The 26,087-nt window shown below is 39.3% G+C and overlaps 1 protein-coding gene across 3 annotated transcripts in view; it reads left to right on the forward strand.

The window, feature by feature from the left end:
* Positions 1-25,837, forward strand: part of SLC23A2 (solute carrier family 23 member 2) — an 88,741-nt gene extending 62,904 nt beyond the window's left edge. For all 3 annotated transcript variants that reach the window (XM_067545839.1, XM_067545840.1, XM_067545841.1), the window contains 11 exons: positions 736-824; positions 3,887-3,957; positions 5,135-5,316; positions 10,038-10,158; positions 10,940-11,096; positions 13,288-13,435; positions 14,021-14,126; positions 17,738-17,867; positions 18,010-18,147; positions 19,641-19,736; positions 20,302-25,837. In XM_067545839.1, the coding sequence (XP_067401940.1) occupies positions 736-824; positions 3,887-3,957; positions 5,135-5,316; positions 10,038-10,158; positions 10,940-11,096; positions 13,288-13,435; positions 14,021-14,126; positions 17,738-17,867; positions 18,010-18,147; positions 19,641-19,736; positions 20,302-20,534 (1,471 nt within the window). In that variant the 3' untranslated portion in view covers positions 20,535-25,837. The remainder of the gene's footprint in view (positions 1-735; positions 825-3,886; positions 3,958-5,134; positions 5,317-10,037; positions 10,159-10,939; positions 11,097-13,287; positions 13,436-14,020; positions 14,127-17,737; positions 17,868-18,009; positions 18,148-19,640; positions 19,737-20,301) is intronic.
* The last annotated feature ends 250 nt before the right edge of the window (positions 25,838-26,087 follow it).

Raw genomic sequence — 26,087 nt, forward strand, 5'->3', positions numbered from 1 at the left:
TTCTTAAATAGTTAAGCAATGTCCAGTAATATTTTAACGTGTTGTGCAAACTATAGCTTACTGAATAAATACCAAGATATAATTCTATACAGATGCATGTCATTCCTTTAGGGAATTTATATAAACAATATTAAATATGAGTTAAAATCCTTTCAGTTTCTGGATTTATTGCTCAGACTCACCTGGAACTTATCAGTTTTTACCAACCTTATAACCTATGTACACATTCACCTAATGATCAAACTATATCTGATTTTAATCCCAGACATGCAATTAAGATGTGTCACTAAGTCAAAGTACATGAGGAATAACTTGCCTTTCACAAGGGAACTTAACACTTGATATACTGTACTTCCACACCTTCAGCATCCATGCAGCCTCTGGCACTTTTATTATTTTAGCATATACCTGTTATGCACTGCTTCTTTCCCCCTTGAATAAAGATCTTGTAGGACTAACACCTGGTATCTGCATACCAATGTCCAGAAACATTTAATATGTGCTACTGAATTTAATGTCTTTCTATGCCTCTAGATGGGGGTTGGATTTTGTATATCTTTTTATTTCTTTAAATAAAGAATTGTTTACTTCAAATTTTCTAGCAAACAGTGAAAAAAGATTAGTAATTTGAGAAGGGGTAACCTCATGACAACCACACATAGAAAGGTACATGGAAACAATGTTACGATGATGCAAAATATGAATGTCTCTATTTTCTCTTTCCGTTTCCTTTAGGTTACCTTTGTTTCAAGCCAGTGCTTTTGCATTCTTAGCACCTGCCAGAGCTATCCTCTCCTTGGAGAAGTGGAAGTGTAATAACACAGGTAAATGCAAGTCATGTATACTTGTGGAATTTTAATCTTTGTGATAAATCACCCAGGTAACTCAAAATGGGACATCTAATTTGCAACTAACATACCTTTTGATATGTCATTGACCTCTCTTGGGGATCAATGGAGAAATGAAGAAAAATGTATCTTACTTCATTATATTTAAACTTACTGCTTTGCTGCTTTTGAAAAAATGATTTTGTAAAAATGCGGTTGTGGAGTTCTGTTTTTCTTTAGGTGATTTCCATGTGAAATGTGCTCATCTTCTAAATGAAGTGTAAGAAAAAGATAAGGGAAGCTAATGATATCAGGGAAAAAATCGTGGCTGAAAGGACAACGAGATGGATTTTTTGTTTTCAGTGTGTTGGTGTCTAGCAGTGATACAGGCCCATTATTAGATGGATATAGTAAAATTGTTGTTAACGACCCAGAAAAGGCAGCAGTGTTAAAATAAATATTTCTGTTGTGTATTTGGAAAGAAGCAGGATGATGTACTCTTGTCACATGAGCGTTTTGAAATACTTTCCAGTCTATTAGTAATTAAGAAGGATATGAAACAACATCTGCTAGGGATAAACCTTTTTAAATCATCAGGATAACTTGCATCCCTGAGTTATAAAAGATCTGGCTGAGGCGAAAATGGAAAATTCAGAAAACTGGAAAAGTGCTAATGTTATGACAGTATTAAAAAAGATTAGAATAACAATACTATAGATATCAATAAAACAAGTTTTAAGTGGAATAACAACTGTCTGGCTAGATCTTAAAACATAGTTGTCAATAGAGAATCACCATTGAATAGGATTATTTCTAGTGCAGTTCCATGGGGATCAGCACTAGATCCTATGCTATTTCATCAACAGTCTGGAAGTGAATATAAAATCACTGCTGATAAAATTTGCAGATGACACAAAGACTAGCGGAATAGTAAATAATGATGACAGTGCAGTTATCTGGATTGATTGGTGATCTGGGCCCATACAACAAAATGCATTTGACTATATTGAAACACAAAGTTATACGTCTTACGAATAAGGAATGTAGGCCATGCCTACAGAATGGGGGACTGTATCCTGGCAAGCAGTAACTCTGAAAAGGAATTAGAGGTTATAGTGGACCAGCAACAAGTACATTGAAAATTTGAGGTTGAAGAAAAGAGCCATAAAACACGATTTGAAGGCTGGAGAAAATACCTTACAGGGAGAGACTAAAGGAACTCAATCTGTTTATCCAAAAAAAGGAGCAGTGATTTGATTACAGTGCATAAGTACCTTCAGAGGAAGAAAATACAACATACTAAAGGGTTTTTCATCTAGTGGAGACAGGCAGAACAAGAATGAAGGGTTGGAAACTGAAGCTGGACAAATTAAAATTTAGAAATTAGGCACACATTTTTTAACAGTGCGGGTGGTTAACCATTGAAACAAACTTCCAAGGGAAGTGGTGGATTATCCATCTCTTGATGTCTGCAAATGAAGACTGGAAAGCATGCTTCAGTTAAACAGAAGTCATTGTGCTTAGCAAAGGGGTAAATGGCTGAAATTCTATGGCCTGTGATATACAAGTGGTCAGACTAGGAGAGCTAATGGTCCCTTTTAGCCTTAAGCTCTATGAAATAAATGGTTGTTTAACCATTATTCCTTCATAATGAGTCTGGACTTTGAAAGCCAAGTTTTGGTGTTTTCACCTCGCATATCACCAATTAAACAAACATAAAAAATGGTCAGCCAGATTAGGCCTTCAATGTGAACTGCCAACCTCAGTGTCTTGAAGTTTTCCACAGATGTATAATCACTTTTTAGAGGAAACCTGACCATCTGGTTTCCCTTTGTTAAAAAACTGAAGTAGAAACAATGTCATTGCTCTCAGTTCAGTTTTCTACAGTAGATTTTAAGAGCTTACCTGTGCAAAATGAGGCAGCTGGGCTTGGGAAAAGGAGGTTAAAGGGTGGAAAGTGACAGTTTCCAGCTACCTCTCATGGGCCCAGAACCCTTTCATCATCCTTTAATTACTTTCACTTCTTGCTTTTTGATATGAAACCTAAAGAGAGCTGTTGGGTGTCTACCAGCTCAGATATTGGCAAATCTGTAGTTCAGAAAATCAAGCTCTAGATGTTATGAAATTACACCCAAATTTCCAATGTCCATGGCAATGAGCCATGTTAAGGTGTGCATTAGTAGGCTAGATGGTGGTTGAAGATGATCTGCTTCCAACTTGACGGTGCATCTCAGCGCACTGAAGCGTGTGTTAACAGCCTAGAGGTACACACCCTGTCGTAGTTTATTCCTGTATTAGAGATCAAATGAGATTCTGGGTTCAGTTTATTGTTGATTATTTATTGCTCTGTCTTGCTCTTGACGATTTCTAACCTAAAAGTGTCAGATGGCAGGTGTTATCACAGTCTAGTGAACTAGCTAAATCAGTAAATAACAAGTTTGGCTGTTTTAGGCATGTATAAAATCAAGTAATTCTGGTGATGAAAGCATTCCCATTCAGCTCTTTACTGGGGTGGAAAGAATCCATAACTGACCTCTACGTTTGGCAAATTAGGATTTTCCACTCCAGTGTAATGGGTAGAATTGGTGGTTAGCCCTTAGGAAATGCTGCCTTAGCATTGTGAGGGTATGTCTACACTGCAAAGAAAAACCTGTGGCTGGCCTGTGCTGGCTAACTTGAGCTCCCGGGGCTTGGGTTGTGGGGCTGTTTCATAGCAGTGTAGAGGCTGGGGCCTGGGCCTGGGCTCTGGGACCTGGCAAGGTGGGAGGGTCCTGGAACCTGGACTCCAGCCTGAGCCCAGAAGTCTACAATGAAGTGAAACAGTCTTGCAGCCCGAGCCCCAGGACCCCAAGTCATTTAGCCGGCTCAGCTGCTGGTGTCTAGTTGCTCTGCAAACATACCCTGAGAGCTCATTGCGGGGACTGGAATATTTTTTGTTTCTCAAACATAGATCAGTCTAAAAAACTTCTGCTGAGGTGAACCTTTCCCTTCCTAAGTAATAAAACACTCTGAATGGGACACAGAAATGAAAACATGTCTTGTTTTTTTATTCCTCCAAGATGTAACAGTAACTAATGGAACAACAGAGCTGCTGCACACTGAGCATGTCTGGTATCCCAGGATACGAGAGGTAACATAAGTAGCCTTTCTCTGTTGTTCATCCCATTTCAGTTAAGGTTTCTCATCCAAACCTCTACATATTCTTGTGTTTTAAGTTTGTAATTTCTTCCTTCACTACCATTCAGTGTGAATATATCCCATTTCTGCTTCGTGCAAATCTTATCCTTTGCAACTTATGTATTCATCACTGAACATCGAATGCAACGAGCCATTGACCATGTTCTAAATGACATACAGTACAGTGCACAAGGGAGACTAATATTCTGCTTCTTATAACGTATGCAATTTGTGTTCCACAGTAGCAGTTAAACAACACGTTAGCTGCTGTCAAGCTGCTTGCCTACCCTCGCTCAATAATTCAATAGGCTGTTCCCTTAGGATAATCATCTGCAGTTAGCAAATCACTTGATATCGAGGTTTCTAAAGCTGGATACAGTTCTGGTGGAGATGTTAATTCTCCCCAGAGACTTGCTGAGTCTGTCCAATTCCTTCCTCCCCCCCCCAGCATTTAAGTATGAACTTTCTCATGTCCTACAGAGCCCAGGACGGGGGTTGTGCCCAAACATCACACTACAGAATGAAAGGAAGCATAGACCAATTGAGGCATGTGTCATGGAACTTATCTCCCATCCCGTTGCTTTGGGCTGCACATTTTTCCTCAATTTAAAACAACCCCTCTCTCTTCCCCATGTTCAAACCATAGCTACATCCTGCCAAGAGCCCTGCAGCCAAGAAGGCTGACAGTCTCCTGAGACCACAACGCTGCTCTATACCAGCTTCTAAGGAGCACTTGTGAACAATGCAGCATACACTCTGCCCCTAGGAGCTAAGAGCATCACCTCCGTGGCGCCACCAGCCCTTGCCGGTTCGATCTGAGAGCTTAAAGGTTAGCCTGGAACCCAGGTCTCCTGTATGACAGTGTGATGTGCTATCCACACAACTACCAAACTGGCCCACTGGTCTGTTGTGTAATAGTTTTGTGGAGAAAAACATAAGTGTTCTACGTAAGCAATACGTCACTTAAACTCATAATTAGCTGTTGTATGACGAAAACCAGTTTGCTGAGTCCTGCTTTGTCACGGAATTCTTTAACTGCAGTTTATAACCCAGAGCTGAAAAAAAAATGTAGTGTATCCACTTCAAAACTTAATTGAACTGTATTTTTTCCCATTTTTGTGTGTGTTCAGATCCAAGGGGCTATTATCATGTCCTCCTTGATCGAAGTGGTGATTGGCTTCCTGGGCCTTCCTGGAGCTCTCCTGAGATATATCGGACCTCTGACGATTACACCAACCGTGGCTCTGATTGGCCTGTCGGGTTTCCAGGCTGCAGGGGAGAGAGCAGGCAAACATTGGGGTATAGCCATGTTGTAAGTACCCTTGGAGATGGTTGACTGGGCGGCATTATGAAGTAGGAGTGCCTACTGCTGTCACTCCACAGTGGGTCTCCTGCTGATGTCAGTGAATGGTTTGCACAAAGACTAAGACAAAACTAATGTTTTGGTAGTGTTTGTTGATTACTTAGGTTTCCTGTGTTCACAGTGAACAACAGATACTTGGGAAAAAAGCACACCTTTAGCATGTCTGTGACTTTTGCCCTTTATTTTTTCTTTCGCTGTTTCTCTTCTCCTTCCATTTGTTGCTATTAATGAACAGCAATGAAATAGTTTAGTATCAGCCAATCAATAAATCCTGGCTGACTCCTGCAATGCAGAAATTTACACAAAGCTCTGGAAAGTGTCTCCTTGGTCGGCTGAACTCAATATATTAAAAAAAAAAAATAAAGCTGACCTGCAGAAAAAGCCCCACCTCAAAATACCTTGACTGTTAAGACATGCTACAAAGAGTTGCATTGCTAACGTGGGAGGCAGAGAAGTACCTGTGAACTATCTGTTCTTCTCTAAACAGTTACTCCTGCTTAACAGGATTTTTAATTTCCCAAGCAATTTTCTGACCTCATGTGTTACACAAATCAAAGTCCAATGCTGAAATAACAATCTTAGGATGCATCATACTGTGTTTAATGCCTTGAAAGTGGGAGTTCCTAGATTGCGCTTTAGTTGTGCATCTAGGATGCTGGTCTGTTTTGTGAATAAGGCCTGTCACAATTCAGGACAGCTGTACCTGAAATCTCCCTGTGGCGTTCAGCAAGGGGGGACCCACTCTGGAGTCTTCAGCTGTCACCTCTCGTGTGTCGCTCCGTCTGACTGGCGTTTTTCCAGTCCGCATAGTTGCCTATTTACACTGTGAGTTCCCCAGCAAGCCAGACTGCCTAAGCAGACCTGCATCTGCACTTTGCTTTCTCCCCAGAGGCTATAAAAAGCTGTAATTGCCCACAGTTATAAGTTACCCTCAGTTCTTTGTAAGCAAAAACCTTTGTTCTTAAGGTGAAAGCATTATAGAGAAAATGTATTAAAAACAAAAATCTACATGCATACAAATAAGTTTACCAGAAATCACAACCCCAGCCTCCCCAGCCCTCAAATCCAGCTAGGTTCTGGTAAATTGATCAGTCCTTCAGGCCGCACGCATTTGTTTTTCAGTGGTTGCAAGTTCATAATTGCTTTAGCTCAGAACAAGCAAACTCATGAATAAATCAGTCTATCCTTTATGCAGCTTGGGTCTTTCGATCTTCTGATTCTGCGACTAGGTAATCAACGGACAGCAGTTCTCTCCTCAGGGCATAGCTTCAAAAGGTTGGGTCTGGAGGTGGGAATTTGCATTCACCGCCCCCAGGTATTTCCTAGGAAACTCACTTAACTTTTGTCTCAGAAGTTCCTTCTTGTCTGGCACATTGTTTAAAATAGTCCCCTGGAGCTCATTACACTTCCCAGGGTTGATATTGGCTACGTCTTCCCCCCTCACAGAGAAGTTACATCCAGTCCCACAATAATACATAAACTTTTGTGTTCAATACAGTGGACTCCAGAGATACTTAAACTTAATTCAATAATGTGTTTCAAGACTGTTGCATGAAAATTGCCCAGTCACAGGGCTTTAGGGCAAAATAATTCTAATTTAGTTATAATACTTCTGTGTTTACTTGATGTCTTTCATCCAAGGATCTCAGAATACTACACAGAGGCTGCCAGTAAGGCTCAGTGTTCCTCTCTGAAGCAGGCCTGATATTATACCCATTTTATAGATCGGCAGGCTGAAATGCAGAGGTTAACTTTTGTGTACGGTCCTATTGAGGCAGCGGCAGAGCTGGAATTGAAATTTAGAGTTGTGACTCCCGCTTGCCTGCTTAAACCACGACCAGACCTCTCGCTGAATTAGGAAGTTTGTGACATCTGTCTCCTTTGGGTAATCCAATTTGGTAGTATTAAGTAGAATTATTAAGTAAAATGGTAAGAACTATCTGCAACCATTTGAACTCTGGGTTAGGGTAAGATAGTTACACTTACAAAGGTAGTCCATCTTTCAATACTGTCTTTTTTGAAGAGTGCAAGATGTACATCAAATGCAAGGAAAGATGCCTTTTTTCATTCCCACTTTTGCAAAGGATTGAGATGCTGAATGACAGAACACTCTGTACTTGGAGTCTGAGAGAACAAAGCCTGGTTTGTTTCTTCTAGAGTAAAGGTGATTTGGAACAAGAAGAGACTAAAAGAAAAAATCTTTGTATTGGGGATGTAACCTACTCTCCTAGAATTTCAAAAAGCTTTTAGATTTAGGATAGCTTAATTCAGGTTTTTATGTAGTTTTCTTTTTGATTTGATTCACTAGGGTGAGACTGGCTTTCAAGATAAGGACTAGTATCTTGTTCAATGTCAGCACAGGATACAGTCAAAGTATAGAAGCATATGAGGTAGCTGCTCTGTAGGACCTGGAATATGCTTCTCTAGGCCTTCAGGTCATTTGTTAGTAACTTTTAGGCAAATAATTTCATTGACTGCTTTCAGCTAGTTTGAGCTTGAGTAAAATATTAAATATCATGCCTTGTTGATCCTCTTTGCAATATGAGCAGCAGTGACTTTAATTTGGCACTACTGTAAGTCTTTAATTTTTTTATATCCTTCTAAGCTAGAAGTTTGCAATTGTGACCTGGAGGCAAGCTCAAAACTCTTTGGCCCAAGAAAAATGGTTGCTTATTATTGGGCTTCTAGGCATTATTATAGACAAGTAATAAATAGTAAATAGCTTGAATGGAATTTTGAATATTGGTCTGCCTGTACTTAAAGCAGGGGGGAGAGAGATCTTGGCTTTTTGTTTTGTGTCCCCCATCCCCACCCCCTGCCACATGGCTTTGAGTCTGTTAGCCATTGACTGTTAGCCAGTCATACTCAACAGAACAGCGTGGGTGGTTAAGTAGTTCATCTTGCCATGCAACTCTGCATTACGCACGCTGCATCTTCTCCTGCTGTGTGCTAGCTCTGCTAAGTGGATATGCATTTCTTGCACTTGCGAACACTTTCTCCTTCTTTTTTCTGTTGCAGTCCCAGAAGTGATCCCATGACTGATGAATAACTTGTTTTCAGAGAAAAATGTTTCTTGTAAAAGCTTAAGTGGGATGGGGATTAGAATATGGTTTCACCAGAACTTACTTTTCATAAATGGATTGCGCAGCTTTTATGTGTTAACCTTTAGGTTATCTTCTCTGAGTGATTTATAGCTCTGTGCCAGAGAACTAGCACAGGTTCTGTATATCACTTAAACCCTATATTGTGAACTTAAGTGGAATCTAAGTAGTGTGTCAACCTTGAGCTGTTCTGCATAGGGGTGAAATAGGGGTGTTGTGTAACTCATTAAACTTTGACCATTACACTCGCATGTTGGAAGGTGAATACTCCACAAAGTTTGAACCCTTTAAGAACTGACACTAGAACTGACTTTTGGTAACTTCATTGACTAATTTTTGCAAAGTGCTTTGGAGATTGTAGGTTTTATGTAAGTACTAAGTGTTAAGCTCTCTCCATATTCTTGCTCCAGTCTGTCTCCAACTATAGCGCCTCCCCTTCTTCCTGTTTAGCAGTGAGACCTCATAGAGTCCTAGACCTCTGTGCTTTCACACAGCTCTGGCTACGGATCGCGGCAGGGCCCCAAAGATAGGAGTTATAAAGAAAAATATACCCATATCTCTTGATTTCAGTGGCTTTCCCATCTCTGTGGCCTAGATCTCTTAATCTCTTGCTCTGTTCTGAACTGTTTACCTCTAACTGCATTATGATATTCTAAAGCAGGGGTTCTCAAAGAAATTTTTTGGCGGCCTCTGAGACTTTTCCCTAAAATACTTTATCTTTAGGCGAAACAAAGAAATATGCACATAGACACGTCTGAGCACTGACCCATCTCTCTGTCCCTGCCTCCCATGGCTCTTCTGCAAGAGCCCGCCCAGGGGAAGATGGGTCAGGAGCTCACGGGCTGCCTGTGGAGTCCCAGGCTCCTCATGCCCCAGCCATGTGGAAGTGGGCTAGCTACCCAGAGGAGTGTCCCAGTGAGCGAACAGTGTAGCTGCCTCCCCTGACGAATCACCTCCGGCACCGCACATACTGGCCCCATGTGTCTCCAGAGGCACTGTCCAGAGCCCCCGAGGAGGCTGTGTGGTTCAGGGCACTGATCCCTGCTGGCAGCACCAATGCAAACACCAAGATGGCACATCTCACTGCCTTTGGTAACAGTTATTCAGGACCAACAGCTGGGTGCTGCAGGGAGGGGCCACTGCTTTCTGGGAGACTAGCTGAGGGTGTGGGGGGGGGAGAGGGCTGTGACTCAAGACATTCAGGGGGCAGCTGAACCTTTAAATGGTGCCTCCTCACTATCAACATATACAGTTTGCGGGGCAATGTCCACCCATGCTTTGGAGGCTGCTGTGGCCGCAAAACAATCTACTAGTGGCAGCATTTGAGAAACACTGCGCTAAAGCATGGCTACAGATTTTATAGTCCTGGATTTCTCATTACAATGGCTTCACACTTAAAGTATTCATTTTCTCTCTGTATAAATGTTTTGTCTTGGTTAAGCACCAAAATATGCAATTATACCTTGGGTGTAGAATGTCCGCAAGAGATTACAGTATTATATTCATAATGGGAAGGATTTTTAACATACTGATGCTAACAATTTTATGGCCCTTTTTCCTCTCCCTCAGGACTATCTTCCTAGTGTTGTTGTTTTCTCAATATGCAAGGAACGTCAAATTCCCCTTACCAATTTACAAATCCAAAAAAGGATGGACAGCCTATAGGTTGCAGCTTTTCAAAATGTTTCCCGTGAGTAATTCCATTTGTCTTTTACTTAGGAATAAAATTGCTTTTGATTTTTCCATACCATAGGTTATTGGTGAAATAAAATCTGAGTGGAATATTTTTTTTTCTCTGCACTTGTTGAAGACTCTCTTGATTTTTCTATAACCATCTCAACAGTTCACAAAAAATAATAAAGGGAATAACAGCACAGATGTGCTTTTAAGGAACTCAGCTAAATTTCTCATTTGGCACAGGAAATGGTGACAAACCTCTACTATTCATAGACCCCAGTCTTGCTGCTGGCTCCATGTGGGCTCATCCCTGAGGCTCTGCAGAGCCAGTTACATGATCAAGGGTGGGAAAAGGATGAGTGAAGGAGTGTGTGTGTTTGGAGGTGGGGTGGAGTTCACAGCTTAAATTTAGCTTTCCAAAGTAGGGGGTGGTAAAGTTCACTATCAAGCTTTCTGTAATACGCACTTGAATTTATGTAAAAAGCTTCCTTTTATGTTTTTGTTAAAATAAAAACTAATTCAGTAAATCCTTAAGTACTTATTTGGAGGCACTCCCTGTTTTAAGGAGAAAAAGTCAACTTTAAAGCTTTTGTAGATGCAGTTTGTTTAAAGGGAAATCTATTCAGCAAATCCATTATAGGATTTTATTGTTTGTTCTGCGTTTAAGTACCTCTGATATGTAGGTAATAGAAGCTGCATGCATGAACAATTCACTATTGATGGATATTTCCTTGCTGATGATTGGAAACTTGTTTATTTACTTTAAATAGCTCTTTTCTTTTTCTCACCCCCAGATTATTCTGGCTATCCTGGTGTCATGGTTGCTTTGCTTCATCTTTACTGTGACAGACGTCTTTCCACCTGACAGCACGAAGTATGGGTTTTATGCTCGCACAGATGCTAGACAAGGAGTGCTGCTGGTAGCACCCTGGTTTAAGGTTCCTTATCCTTGTGAGTATGCTCTCAAACGTGTACGTGCTGGGAGCTAGATGTATGCCCACAGGCATCCTTTCTATGTTCCCTGCTAATGTTACTGACCATGTCATACTATTGGGCTCTGATGTCTTTAGACGGGAAGGCAGGGCTGGGATTTTCAACTGACCTATAAAAACCAAGTGTTTTTAAACCTGGTTATGGATTTCCCCTTTACATGAGGAAACCGCACAAGTCATAGGGTCTCATTCAGAAAGGTGCTGAGTACCCTCAACTCATGTTTCCTGCAGTGGAAGTTGAGGACCCTGAGTACCTCCCAGGATATAACTAGATAACTGTTGTTTAATAACTAACATCTGTTTTATGTGTTCTCCCGCCAAAGAACAATCTTTTACCAATGGATATGGTAAAGCAACTATTGGGATTCACAGGAAATGACAGGTTTAACTCTCTTTAACACACATTTGCTGATACTGCAGTTTGTTGCACAGTAAGCTGTTGTTACCATATGCTCCACTGCATAGTACTATAGTTCATCTGGCAGATGCGTATGGCTCCTGTAAAGCTGAGGAGGTCAATATCTATAGTGAGAACAAATGGATACATATCTCTTGATTTTAAGCCACCTCAGAGCACCACTGATATGCACAGGTTTTTGGTTTTCCAAACTGAGCACATTCCTTCTCCTCTACTTTCAATAATTTTGATGAAAATTTTAAAATTTGGGAGTCCAAAATTGGGCACCACAGTAGAAGCGGCCTAGCTTTCCGAAGTGCCAAATTCCCATTGTTTTCTGTGAGCGTCTAAACAAGTCTGAAAATTAGGCCACTTCTATTTAGTGGCCTAAATAACGGACTTAAGTGTCAAACTTCAGGCATACAAGTTTGAAACTGTTGGCTGGTATCTGAACTCCCTTACCATATATGCCAGGTGAATTTCCTGAGTCCTGCACAATGTCCAAATGGAAATATTGCAACCTTGTAATTTCAGCTGATCAAGTGCTGCAGTGTGTCTTGCTACTTTTGAAATGTGAAAGTGGGTTGGAGAAACAGGATACTTGGGGCATAAGTGAATTTTTAATAAAACTCTTAGATTTTTATTCTTTTGCTGACTGATACAAAGCTTAAAATTGGTAACTGCAGAATTATCCTCACATTTCTCATAAACATAAATTGGAGTTTCACAATCAAGTTTCATTGTGCCATTTTCAAATGAAAGGAGCAATACCAGAATAGATATAAATACTATTTCATAGTAATGAGGCAACTGTGTTTTCGTTTTTAATCTGCTTTAGTTCATATTGGACGTATTAAAGAAACAGTTTTGGAAGTATGTTCTGTAAAACATGATGTGAAGCAAATTAGGATTTTTTTGGGGGAGGAGGGCAGGAAGAGGGTAGTCGTATTCTTTTTCAAATCTGAGCTGTGTTAGACTCCCCTTGGTCCCTCGGTAAAGTATGCATACCTTAAACTGCTTTAATTGGAAGAGTGCCTCTCAGCCTTTAAACAGATGAAACCATCAAGGCATTAGTTATGAAAACAATGCCAAGGCTTTCCTTTGGTATTAAAATCAGGCTCACTTTAGTTCTTTGAAGGTTTGGGAGCGGGGGGATGTTGGCATTTTGATAACCACAGCTGGTAGTTTTTGCCTTCTTAATTTGTTAGCCCTTGAAGGCAGAGACCAAATGTGCAAACAGATCATAATTATGTGATTAGGCCACACTGATCGGACTTTCAAGCTGCAGCTCAAATCATTGAGATTTCTCATGAATGTTCGCAGTTTGCTTTTAAACATGGCCAAACCAGTTAAAGCGCTAGAGCAGGGGTGGCCAACCAGTCAGAGACGAAGAGCCGCAAAGAGCCACATTTACCTTTTCAGTTTCCCCTCCTCTCTTACCCTCCCCCTAAAAGCTTGTCAGTTTCAAAGAGCCGCAAAGAACAAACAGCAAAGAGCGGCATGCAAAGAGCCGCGAGCTGCATGTGGCTCGCGAGCCGCGGGTTGGCCGCCCCTGCGCTAGAGATTCTAAAAACTGTAGTGGTTTTACATTAAAGTAAGTGTTTGCACCTCTCATACCTAGTTGAAAATAGCGTTTTAATGAATGATCTTCCTGGTCATGCAACCTTCAATAGAACCAGTGGTTTTACATCTTCAGAACAAAACTATTGTTTTCAGCGGAACGAGAGAGATTTCAGGTTTCTTCTTTTCGCAGTTCAGTGGGGGTTGCCAACGATTTCGGCAGCTGGAGTAATAGGAATGCTTAGTGCAGTTGTTGCGAGCATTATAGAATCAATCGGAGATTACTATGCCTGTGCGAGGTTGTCTTGTGCTCCTCCTCCACCTATTCACGCAATAAATAGGTAAGTCATTTGGAAAAAAAAAAGTGTATTTTCAGCTGTCAGGAGTGCTTTGTCCTCTGGCTAAGACAGGCACATGTTTTGGTATCAGATTTTATAATGTGATCAAGTCTAGAATCCAATGACCTGATATCTAAAACATAATTATTTTGAATTGAGCTGTTATAATGAACAAATATACTCCAAGCCCAGTCCTGAATCTGCTGAGCTCAATGGAAGTTAGACTTCAAAAGGAGCGGCACGCACGTATATCTTAATAGTGTCTTCTTTATCATATTGCCAGAATTATTAAACTATTTGTGCTTCAAATTCATTATAAGGAATCAATGTCTGTATCGTGTAAAAAGCAGCTGAAGTTAAATTAAGATTAGAGAGTAATTCTAAATTTTGATTCCTCTTCTTCATTGCATTTTCCTAAATTGTTTTAAGACTGTGGATACCTGGGGAAATGAGCCTTCTCACCTAGGTGTTGAAATGTTCAGCGGATCAGAACTTTGGGACAGGGACCATGATAAGCAACCATTTAATACATTTTGAAATGAGAATATTTTAATCTCAAATTTAACACTTTCCCTTCATGAATTACAGAGGGATTTTCATTGAGGGTCTTTCCTGTGTTTTGGATGGAGTATTTGGTACTGGGAATGGATCCACTTCTTCTAGTCCTAACATCGGAGTGTTGGGTATCACTAAGGTACATGTTCTATTCTGATCAACCAGTAATCAATTCCCTGGGTATTGCTTAGTCTTGTGGTACGCTGGCTCACGCCATTTTTATATTTCATGACATCACCCTCTAGAGTGAAATGATGCTCTCTTGTTTCTTGTTGTGCAAACCAACTGCACACAATATTTTGAACTTCCGGTCTAAACCAGGCATTTTCCCGTCAAGGTGTCGATTATGAATAAAAGACCTTAAAACCTTTTCTTCATTTTGTCAAAAGCAGTTAGAAAACCTATTTTAGGAATGTAGGCACATGCTTTAGTACTTTGCTGAATTGAGACCTTAGATCACACACTGATTTGTTCAATCTCCATTAAATTAATATTGTTAAAAATATCATATTACTAAGAGTAGCTATTTATGTTATGAACGTGCATATTTTTGTTAAATATTTGGCATAAGTGATTGGGCTGTTTGAACGCAGAAATCAGATCCAGCTTCTTTCACCAAATGAAAATAGAAGATGTAGGCAGCGTAAACTGGTTCTATAACAGATTACAGAAAGTACATACTTCATTTACAATAATTGTATTAAATCTTTTTAGTTAAATTCAGCATCTAATTTTTAAATTTGTTGGGCAGTAGAGAGGGATGGCTTCATTTTTTGACATATACTTACCATTTTGGAGTGTCTTTAGCCATTTTTTGTCTCCACTAAAAACAAGTGTATTTGCTTTGGGTGAGACTAGAAATGCTAACAGCACCACCTGCTGGCTGTATCTCTCGCCTCTTTCTTTTATTGAAGGACATTTCATAGAAAAAATTAGTATAAAATATTATGTATAAAAAAAGATTAATTATAAGCGGTTTATTTTGACCAAATCATCTCAATTTCTACTGTCCAATTCTCATGGGAATTACCTTAAGGCAGGGTGCAAAGGGGAACAGCCAATAATGGCTTTGCGTTAAGAAGACCCGATAATAAATGTCACTTTTACTTAAAATAGCAGGAACCATGTGTGTAACCAGCAGTTGTCAGAGATAACTAAACTCAGCTGTGATGAGATCCTTTTAGAAGTCATTGAATTCTTTGTAGTGCTGTCTAAAAATGAATACTGAAGGCCCATAGTGGCAACAGACTGCTGTACCTCAGGAGCTTTTACTTTTGTGTCTATACCCTTATTACTAGAAACCATTGTAATAATTCTGCAGGCTCAATTATATTCCACTATATTTTAACTTGAAACCTTCAGCATGTAAACTTTATTGTTTGGGATTAAAAACCTAACTGAGGACAGGTCTACACTACAAACACTGTATCGGCCCAGCTGCACCACTGTAGCGCTTCGATGAAGATGCTCTAAAGCTGACAAGATAGAGCTCTCCCGTCAGCTTAGTTACTCCACTTCTGCGAGAGGTGGTAGCCATGTCGGCGGAAGAAGCTCTCCTGCCGACGTAACACTTTTCTACATAGGGGATTAAGGTCGGTATAACTACGTCACTCAGGGATGTGGATTTTTCACCCTCTGAGTGATGTGGTTACACCAAAGTGTGTAGTGTAGACCTGGCCTAAGCCATGTAAAGTGATTTGGCGCTCCATGAACTAAGATTACATACGGCTCTTTGAGCCTATACCACTGTAAAATCTGTGGGGGTGAAATATTCCCCTCTGCAGAATGCAGCACAAAGCTAGTGCACAGTTTAAGTCCAATTTTAAGAGCTTAAGTGGACCCCTTCTCAGGTGACTTTCTTCCTACGAGAAGAGAATCAAGTGATGTTTCTGACTACACAGCAAAAGCTTCAGGCAGCTTTCACTGCTAACATTATGATGAAAGGGATATTAAAAGTCAATAAGACACTAATTGGCTGTATATGGTTTTCATTGGTTTTAAAGTCCCCTTTTTAAATTCAGTTTGTGTATAAGTGTCTGGGAATGCGTATTCAGATCTAATTCAGTTCTGAATTAGGTGTTTTCAGTAACACACTACACATAATGGAATTCAAATCCCACTTGAGACTTCATTTGTTTAACTCCTAAAGGTTGAATATTTGCATGTCAATTTCCTTATTACTTATGGGGGGCAGGGCGGTTGTTCACCTCTTCCACAATTTTCACACTGTATCATAGAGTAAAATATACAGGAATGAGAGAAAGGGGTAGTAAATCAAAGTGAAATGAATACTATACTAATAGGAAAATATTTTAAATTGCGATATCTTGCAGAGTTGTTGCCATTGCTAATTCACTAAATAACTAATGTTGACCAATCTGGCCTCCTTGCAGTAGGTCTCTTCTCAATGTTATTTGCTATGTGGGAATGATGAAGAAATGAAGAATATTATGAAAATCTTCTCCTCTACCCACAAAGACCTAATGTGTTTCTTTTTTTAATACAAATGATACATAACTGCAGCATGGGCTGCCGTTGCTTGTGTCCGTATCTGTTAGCACACAAGCATTTTGAGGAACTAATGGTTGCTTATGCTGAGTCTCTCTTTGGGTGATGCACTCGATTCCACCAATTGGCTCAGTTAAGGGCATAGTCTGAAGCATTGGAAACAGCCATACATAATAGTGATTTTTGTTACTTAGCTTCTGTATGAAGCTTACCATTGTTGAATTCAAAACCTCTAAAAGTTTGTGCTGGGAACAGACTTTAAAACCTAGTAAAACTGGGTCCTGTGCATACAAATATGGATATATGTACACCAGTTCTCTCTCTCATACATATGATACTTGTGTATAAATATATAATATCACATAAAATGTAAAAGTAATACTACACAATAGCTTGCACAGTGAAAATATAAAAACATTAGTGCAATGGAAATACTGAAGTTCCTGCAACAGTAATTCAACCAAATTCTGTGGATGACATAAATTCTGCTTAAAAGTCTCAGGCAGGGAGATTATACCTCACTGAAATGATGGGAGGTGAGGCAAAATTTCACATTGTTGCTGTTATCTGGCTATAGGTTTTTCTGCAAGGCTGTGTTAATGTGGTGCTAAGGCAAATGTTTACATTTTGGTTCTGTCTGTTATAACCATCTTGGAGCAGCCAATTGTCATCTGTTTTAGATGGTTTATTTTAATTTTTGTAGCTGGGACCAAGCTACATCAAGGAAACTGTGCTGGGCAAGATTAATGGTTCTTTAGTTTCAAAACAGCTTACAAGCTAAATAAGCAAAACCAAACCATGTTATGTCACAGCTGGAGTACAGCCATGTTCCAGCTGGGTGCTCAGAGACATTTGTAAGCGGTGCAGCCTGTATTTTAACAAGAGGGGGGAAAAGAAATCTAAATGGAAAACCGAAGCAGCAGATCCTCAGATTGAGATCCCTGCAGTTTCCGTTCCTCTGAGGATCTCCAATTTCTGTAGGGTGGAGGTTTGGAGGGAACTGGGCTGTGTGTTCCACTGGAGAATTTATAGTCTCCCTTGTGTATGTTGTCTCAGTCAGAGCAGCAGCTATCATGCAGAGAATACTGTGCATTGTGATGGAGTTTGCTGGGCTCTGTTTGGAGAGAAGTTTAGTAAAATACAGGTTTTTCTAACATAAACAATAAGACACAATAAAAGTTGGTCTAAATGTGCATTTTTCTGCAGTATTTTGCTTCATTTCTCTCCCTTGATGCTTTGCAGGTTGGAAGTCGGCGGGTTATTCAGTATGGTGCAGCCTTCATGCTCTTACTTGGAATGGTTGGGAAGTTCAGTGCGCTGTTTGCATCCCTGCCTGACCCGGTGCTGGGAGCTCTCTTCTGCACCCTGTTTGGTAAGGGTCCATTTCTCTGCGTCTCTTCGTGTGGTTTGACTCTTGCAGCCTTTGAGCTCAGTGGTATTCCAGTTGGGCTAAGGTTTTAACCAAAAGGAGAGAAAGTCTAAAAGTTCACACTCTTGATTTGTTTTTTGTTTAGGGATGATTACGGCTGTGGGTCTGTCCAACCTCCAGTTCATAGACTTAAACTCTTCCCGTAACCTCTTCGTTCTTGGGTTTTCCATCTTCTTCGGACTTGTCCTTCCGAGTTATCTCAGACAAAATCCACTTGTTACAGGTATGGGCCTCTGATTCATTCATGTGAAATTCATCTTTGCTTTGTACTGCACATACAAATGTATCCCAAAATGCTTTACAGAGTGAAACAAGAGCTAGGGATAAATACGAAATAGGAGGAAAAAAAGACATCAGGGCCTTGCCTACATTAGGAGCACTTTGCCAGTGTATATTGAAGTGTAATGCATCAACAGTGCAGCATTAGTGTGGAAGCAGCTTAGACCAGAACAATTGCACTTTCGCTGGCATAGCTTATTCCAGTCCACCCTTATTCCAGGTTTTCCAGAATAACTGGGGCTTTTACTGCCACAGCTGTGTTGGTCAGGAATCTCACCCCTGACCAATACAGTTGTGCCAACAAAAGTATGTAGTATAGGCCTAGCCATAGAGCCATAAATAAAGCAGATATGTTCTAGTATGGAGAGCTGATGAGATGGTGAGACCCGGGAAGGTTGTTCCAGGTGGTGTGGAGAGGAAGGGTTTCTCTCCTTCTGTGGGTGAGATTGGAGGGGGACTAAGGGCCTGGAGAGGACCCATTGTTAGATAGGTGGAAGAAGAGTAGAGAAAAGTGTCCATTTAGAAAGCTAGACCTAATCTATAAAAGGTTTTAAATGCACTAGGCAAAACGTTAAACTAGATCTTGAAAGGTGGGAATTTGTGTTAATCTTTGACAACACTGGGTGCTTTTGTCACTTGCAGATGTATTTTAATGAGAGAGCTCCTCAAAATTCAGATCTTCAGATTTTTTTTAATGAATGATTTCTTAACTAAACCGTGGAGAAGCTGTTTTGACTTCTGTCACCACTGGGATTGACGCTGATGTGTAATCTTATGAAGAAAGCCCCTGAACCAGAACCACTTGTTCTAGTGAAACATACGAATCTAAACTAAATTTTAATCATGCTATTTCAAAAGCAGATTGAGGCTAATTTAGTTGCTCATTTTGACTGAGATTTGTTTTAAAGAAGCAGGGAAAACTAAACTACAAACAATAATACAGTAGTCCTTAATTAATAAACTTGTGAACTATTTGCCATTTCAACGAATGATAGGTAAAAGTTGAGCTGTTTTGTCAACATCATTTTAAAATTTGAAAAAAATCTCATTTTAGCTTGACATTCCCCTAGGAGTTTTTTCATTGCATGAACAAAAGTGTCTCCCATATATTTGTGAAAGAAAACCATGTTCTAAGCAATCTGAAATGAATTCCTTTTGGGTTAGTTTTCTGACTGATTGAAAGCCAGAACTGCAGACTCTCTAAAATGAATAGTTAAAGCACATACTTCCCTCAGTTATACATGCTACACTAGATTAGTGGCAAATGATCCTGTAAACTGTTTGCATTTGGATTGTAGGAACCTAATCTTCCACTCTTTTCTTCCTCAAGCAAAGCTCTCACTGGGATTTTTGCCTGGCTAAGGTACATGAGATCAGGCCCCAGAATAAGGTGTGTCCATGTAAGAATTGTAAATTCTGACCTAATTCTTTTTCTAGGAATAGCAGGCATCGATCAAGTGTTAAATGTTCTTCTCACTACAGCCATGTTTGTTGGAGGTTGTGTGGCCTTTATTTTGGATAACACCATTCCAGGTCAGTTTTGTGAAGTTGTTGTTGTTTTATTAGAAATTAAATGGCTTCACCTTCCTTTGAGTGAGTGAGTGAATATTCTCATTGTTAACGAGGGAGGCAGCATGGCTTGGAGCTTAGAACACAGAACTGGGATGCTGGAGGCCTAAGCTTAATTACTGGCTTTAATTCACTGACTTGCTGTGACACCTTAGGCAAATCACTTAACATCTCTATGCCTCAGTTTCCCTCTTTGCCTGGAAAGGCAATGTAAGGTCAAACGTGTATTGATGATTACAGAATGAAAGCAGGGAAAAGAACAGATTGGTGAAGCCACTTCCTTAGTAGAAGATCATATAAGGCCTGATCCTGTTTCCATTCAAGTCAGTGGAAAAGCTCCTGTCAACTTACTGGTGTAGGAGCAAGCCTGTACTAGCTGCACTACCTTTGCGGTGAAGTTCTGTTTTTCCCTCCCAGTGAATACTATATGACTTCCTAGACTAGCTGTTTGTGGAACATGATGCCTTGGAAATAGAATGAGCGCTTTTTTCTTTCTTTCTTTTTTTTTTTTTTTTAAATTTAACTTCAGGAAGCCCTGAGGAGAGAGGAATCCAGAAATGGAAGAAAGGCGTGGGCAAAGGCAGCAAGTCCCTGGACGGCATGGAAACATACGATTTGCCCTTTGGCATGAACTTCATTAAAAAGTACAGGTGCTTCACCTTCTTGCCCATCAGTCCCACCTTCATGGGCTACACGTGGAAAGGCTTCAGGAAAAGCAGTAACTGCAGGAGTTCAGACGAAGACTCTGAGGCTACTGTATAGCCTTGGTTGCAATTATATTATCTCGTTGTAGTAACAGATGTATTTGCAGTTTCTTGCTGATTAAGAAGCATTAAAATATATGTTTTGTATATCTGCATTTAAATTCTGGAACCAGAGCTGAGACAGATTTAAAATAAAAGCTTTCCTGTTGTGGGTGGTGATGGCTATATATAGTGTTTCTGGTTGCCTAATTGGTTACCAATCTGGGTAAAATTTAAGTGCCTGAGTCCCATTTTCAGAAGAGGTTTTGGTCCCAAAGTGTCTAACTCGCTTTTGAAAATAGAACTTAGGCTCCTAAATTACTTAGGTGCTTTTGAAAATTTTATCCTCTGTGATTATTTTATTTAAATCATTGGTGCTGGTGTTTTTGACCCATCTCTTCCTGGCAGAGTTAGTTACGCCAGAAAATTTGAATCCTGGTGTGAAATGAGTGAGTAACATTTTATTCACTTGTAAACACAGATACCAATATCAAGTTGGTTGTATTTTTTCCAATTATAGCTTGTACATTCCATGTTTTTTCCACACAGCCACATGTGGATCAGACATCATATTGTTCTGGCTAGTGGTTAAATCACTAGAATATCTTCCCAATCACTGACCGTGCATTCAGAGATTTCCAGACAACCATTTCCTTACTGAATTATGCCAGATAAAAGCACTGACTGACTTAGATTATCTGCTTCTGTGCAAGAATCACTTGGATATCTTTTAGATATGTTTGCTTTTGTCTGCCTGACAGCTAGCCACCTAACTGGTGCCTGAATCCAAGTTCTTTTTTAAGTGAAGTGCCAACCTTATTTTTGTGTGGATAGGGAACTATTTAACTTCTAGACTGTTACATTTTTGTAGCCCAACAGCTTTTACCATTACGGTTCAGTGCATGTATCCACTTTAATCACAGACTCTTCCTGAATGAAAATGTGAATTTGTCTAAGCAAACCCCATATATGTAGAAATCGATACGATAAAATATCAGCATTTGTTTATTCTGACTTGTACCTAACTTTCTTCAGCCTGCTCAGACTATCTTAGTCTGATTAGCGCTGCCTGAGTAAGAGTGGCCTACGTATATATTGCCTTTTTTTCCTCCTCTGGGGACTAACACAGCAGCACTTTGTTTTTACAAGTTGATTTTTTAAAAAGTAGAGACACTACATTTGACATCATCATCCACTGGATGGTTTTAACGGGTATTGGGCCCAATGATGGTGCCATTCAGATTTTTTTTTTCTGGAATAGTCTCAGCTCTGAGGTTAATGTGGATGTTAATGTTCATCATGCATTCAGAATTATAAGGTTTTATTCATGTTTAATGTTCTTACTATTGCAAGTTAGTTTTAGACATCAGTGTTTCAGTGTGGCCCCAAAAGCATTTTTAAGCTGTGGAGATCATCAGGGAAGTGTAGTGTAATGTAATCTTAAGGCCAGTATGCTCTACGATGCTTGCGTTTTGTATCTCTGGATAAAAAATAAAGGTAGATACTGTAATTCACTAATATATTTATCAAAGTTGACTACTGGATGAGAGCAGTAAATTTGTTGTTGAAGAGTAGAAGGGCTGGGGTGGGGGAGGAGAAGAAAAGAGCCTGATGGATCAGTATTGAATAGTGCAGAGTCAAAATGATTCCATTGATATAGTTTTCAGCATGTCATGGCGGTTTATGCAACATTTTTATACAACTTTTTCCATAACAAACCATGTATTTGTTCTTGCTCCAAGGAACTTTCAGTAGTTTGCACTTGTGGCGGCAGTTGGACTTTCTTGAAAGCCAGTCAGAAGAATTATTGGGTAATAGACGAGGTTATGTCACCTGTAGTGCAAAGCTGCTCTTATATTTTCTATTTTGCTCTACAGGCAATGAGAGGTGTTACGGAAATTACCTGTCCCCTTAGGAATGGATTTTGTTGAGAGCGCTGATCAGTAACACTAAGCTTCTAAATTTCCCACCTTTATTTTATGTGCTACCAAAGATGTGAAATTTTTTAAAAAAAATTTTTTAAATGGCCTTTTGTTTTGAGGTGGTTATAATCATGTAAAATGCCAAAGCTGGTTAATTTATAAATGTGGGGTTAAGGAGGCAAAAGTTTGAATTAAAGATGATGCCACTTCTTAAAAACAGACTTCTAGCTACTTAAAATCAAAGAGTACATTTTGTGCTGTGGAGTCAGCAGTGAATGCCATGCTTGAGGCTTGTCTGATCTTTTTCCAAAAAAGTGTATTAACGGAAGGCAGTGGAAAGAAACTAAAATCTTACAACAAATTCAGGAACAATTTGGATTGCTGGCAGAACGACTTGCGTGTTAACCCTTAATGCCAGGCAGTTTGTGCATTCTTGTATTAGCATGAATGCATCATGCAGTAGCAGACAACACAATGGGAAATCCTGACTTGAAAATTAAATATAATTTTTCCTACAAGATCTTACTTTGGGTGAAGTAAAGCTATGTATATTTATATGTTCTGAAGTGGCCTCTTTACTTTATCATGTTGGAAAGAACAACCACTTTAAATAGTCTTTAGATGCTGCATGGTACTTTGATCAAATAATAGTTCAAATGTCATTCTGACGACTTGTTTTTCTGAGTCACAATACCATCTTTGACCGAAGAAAGTGCATCAGATTATGTAAAACCGGAGACGACTCCATCTAAAATCTTATCGTTAGATTTTAATTCTTTTCAGGTCCTACTACACTGATTCTATTGACTGGTTGAGAGGCTCAATGTTTCGCTGACATGATTTTCTAGTCACCTGGATTTGCAACACAAAAATTTGTATTTAATGTGGTTGAACAGTCATTTTTGCAACAAAAATCCTGTGACAGTTAACTTCTGAGAGAGGTGACTTCTTGAATCCTCTTCTTTTAAGAAAGCTAATGGTTAAAGTTGAGCCTTAATTTTGCAAGGACAGCCAGAAGAGAGCTGATGAAACACTGCTTATAGCAAAATGTTTTAACCAAGTCACTGGCTGGACGTTTAACATATGATTTTAACTGCAGCACCCAGAATGTTAGATGTCTTTGTGTGTAGCTCATCACTGTCAGATATAAGTGGCAAAAAGCTCATATACACAGTTTTGCCGTGGGAAGAGAAATCCCCCTTCCTTGTGGGTGTCTGATGTTTCTGAGAGGAGTCTACAACTGCCAATCAAATACTAAGTGCAGATCTTTAACAACCTCCTTTATGTAGGAGAGGCCATGCCCGCCCAAAACAAAACAAAAAAACCAACAACAAAACACTTTAAATTTGAATTTTAGTTAGAATGGTGTTTGAAATGCTATTAACTTTAGGTAATGCAAAGTTGACAACATGAGATACTGTGGTATCAGCTGCAGGCAGATATGTTAGTGTGTTGCTCTGTAAAAACAGTTGGGTACTTTAAAAGTTTCTTGTTTTATGTATATGTTTAGAGAGGTAAGTTGGTGTGGGAGGTGGGAATAAAAATATGGTTGTATCTGCAATGCTATGTTTTTGCTATGTATGTAATTGCCTTTCTAATGGATAAATCAGACAATACTGTATAAAAAAGACAACACTTACTAGAAGGACTAGAAAAAGATTAGATATTTCAACCAGATTTATATGTAGAATGGCAAATATTCATGGCAAAACAACATTTTGTCATATCAAAGGTGTATGAATATGTTCAAAGCAAAATAACTTTGCGGCTTTTGTAGCCAATCTTTTATTGTATTGATCTTTTTGGTTACATTAAGAACTCTTGCCAATATGTTCAAACACATTTTCTAAATGAACACTGACAAATTATGCATCTGCAAAATTACATTTCATTGTAAATTTACCTATGACTGACTAATGTCGTCATAATAGGGTGTGTTGACTGACTGGCTTGATCAGTAACCTGGTGGGGAAAGCATCACTTTTTTTCCTTCCAAATTCACACCCGGGATTTGCTTTACACCTTTTAATACTGACTTTCAATGTGGCAACTTGAGCCTGTACATGAATATTGCAGTATTTTATTTCCATATATTAAAAATAACATTTCCACTCAGGATAATTGTCACAGGTTTCCTGGGAGGGAGTGGTATGATTGTCATGACAATGTCATGTGGTGATAGAATTTCTTCATTGACGAATCTATAGTAGTTGTGTATACTTTATTTACCCATGTTTGTTTTACTGAAAACTAAAGGGTTTCTTATCGTTCACCTCCCTACTGAAATATTCTTACTCACAAAGTAGAATCAATGCTTGCGAATTGGAATCCTCAATACTATTTATACCACAAGAGGAGTTGGTCAGGTGAGAACAATCAGTTGTGGCAATGCTTTCATACCAAAACTGTCTAAGATATTCAATAGGTTAATATCACTTGTGGTATAAACAGCATTACAGGCGCATGTGGTTTACAAATAGTCAACTTCTGATGGTTTAAATTAGCCATGGGAGGTTGTCACACAATCCAAAGCAGCTTGTGCTCATATAATTTAGCTCTGAATAGAAAACGCATGATGGACCAGCACGACCTAACCTTTTTTTGTTAAGTGGCTTTCTTAAACCAAAAAATCACTTCTTCCTCTCCAGAAAATCTTCCAGTAGTTTGTTTCCCATTCGGTGAATGTCTCATAGTACTTCTTGCTAAGGCTCATATTAACCTTCCTAGACATGGGATAACAAAGGTTGCATGGCCGCATCTCTATACAGTAAGTCACTACAATACTAGAGGAGGCGCAAGGTTGCCAGTATTTAGCTTCTGCCCATGAGTCTTTGATACAACTTAGTGCTGGGCTGCTGTAAGTGTTGGGGATTCATACTGAGCAACACCCAAAACATTCCTTTCTGGTTCTGATTTGATTGTGACTGTGCATTGTCATCGGCACATATTCATGTCAAAGATGTATTTAGACTTGCCTTGTGTGTTAACTGGCATTTCTGATCACATCTGTGCATCTTGCTGCCAGTCCAAATTACTGTACTTGGTCTGTTTATAACAACCTTTGGCATAACAAACTATTGACTGTTCTTAGACAGTGGGGATAAATATTATTTCCATGAGTTTTTGTGACTGACTTTGGCTGTAAAACATTTTTTTTGTTACATACCAAGGATTTTCTGTTTGTTTTTTTTAATGTTTTGAGATGTGTAATTCTTTTATGGAGGTTTTTTTAAAAAAAAACATATTTTGTTTTTCTAACATTGCTTCATTAAACGTTTAAATATTTAAATAAATAAGTAATATTTGGACCAGATGTTGTGAATAATAGTAGATAAAGCTATTTTATTCTGTATTTTTAAAGCCGTTCAGTATAAATAAACGCTGACATAGATGCAACTTAGCAGTTTGGTTGTCGTATTCATTTTTCAAGGAACATGGAGCTTGTACAAAGAGAAGCAATGACTTAGCTATAATTTGTATTTACATCAGTGTCTTGAATCTTCCAGTTGAGATTGGAGCCCTGTTATGCTAGGTGCTATACAAATACATATAGATGACCTGTAGGCTGAAGAGTTTACAATCTAAATAGACAAGACAAGCAAAGGGCAGGAAGGAAAATAAGCCCAGAGAGAAGGCACAGAGCAAGTCAT

Source organism: Emydura macquarii, unplaced genomic scaffold, assembly GCF_026122565.2.
Source record: "Emydura macquarii macquarii isolate MOO-44397 ecotype Brisbane River unplaced genomic scaffold, CSIRO-AGI_Emac_v2 contig_1110, whole genome shotgun sequence".
Taxonomy (NCBI): domain Eukaryota; kingdom Metazoa; phylum Chordata; order Testudines; family Chelidae; genus Emydura; species Emydura macquarii.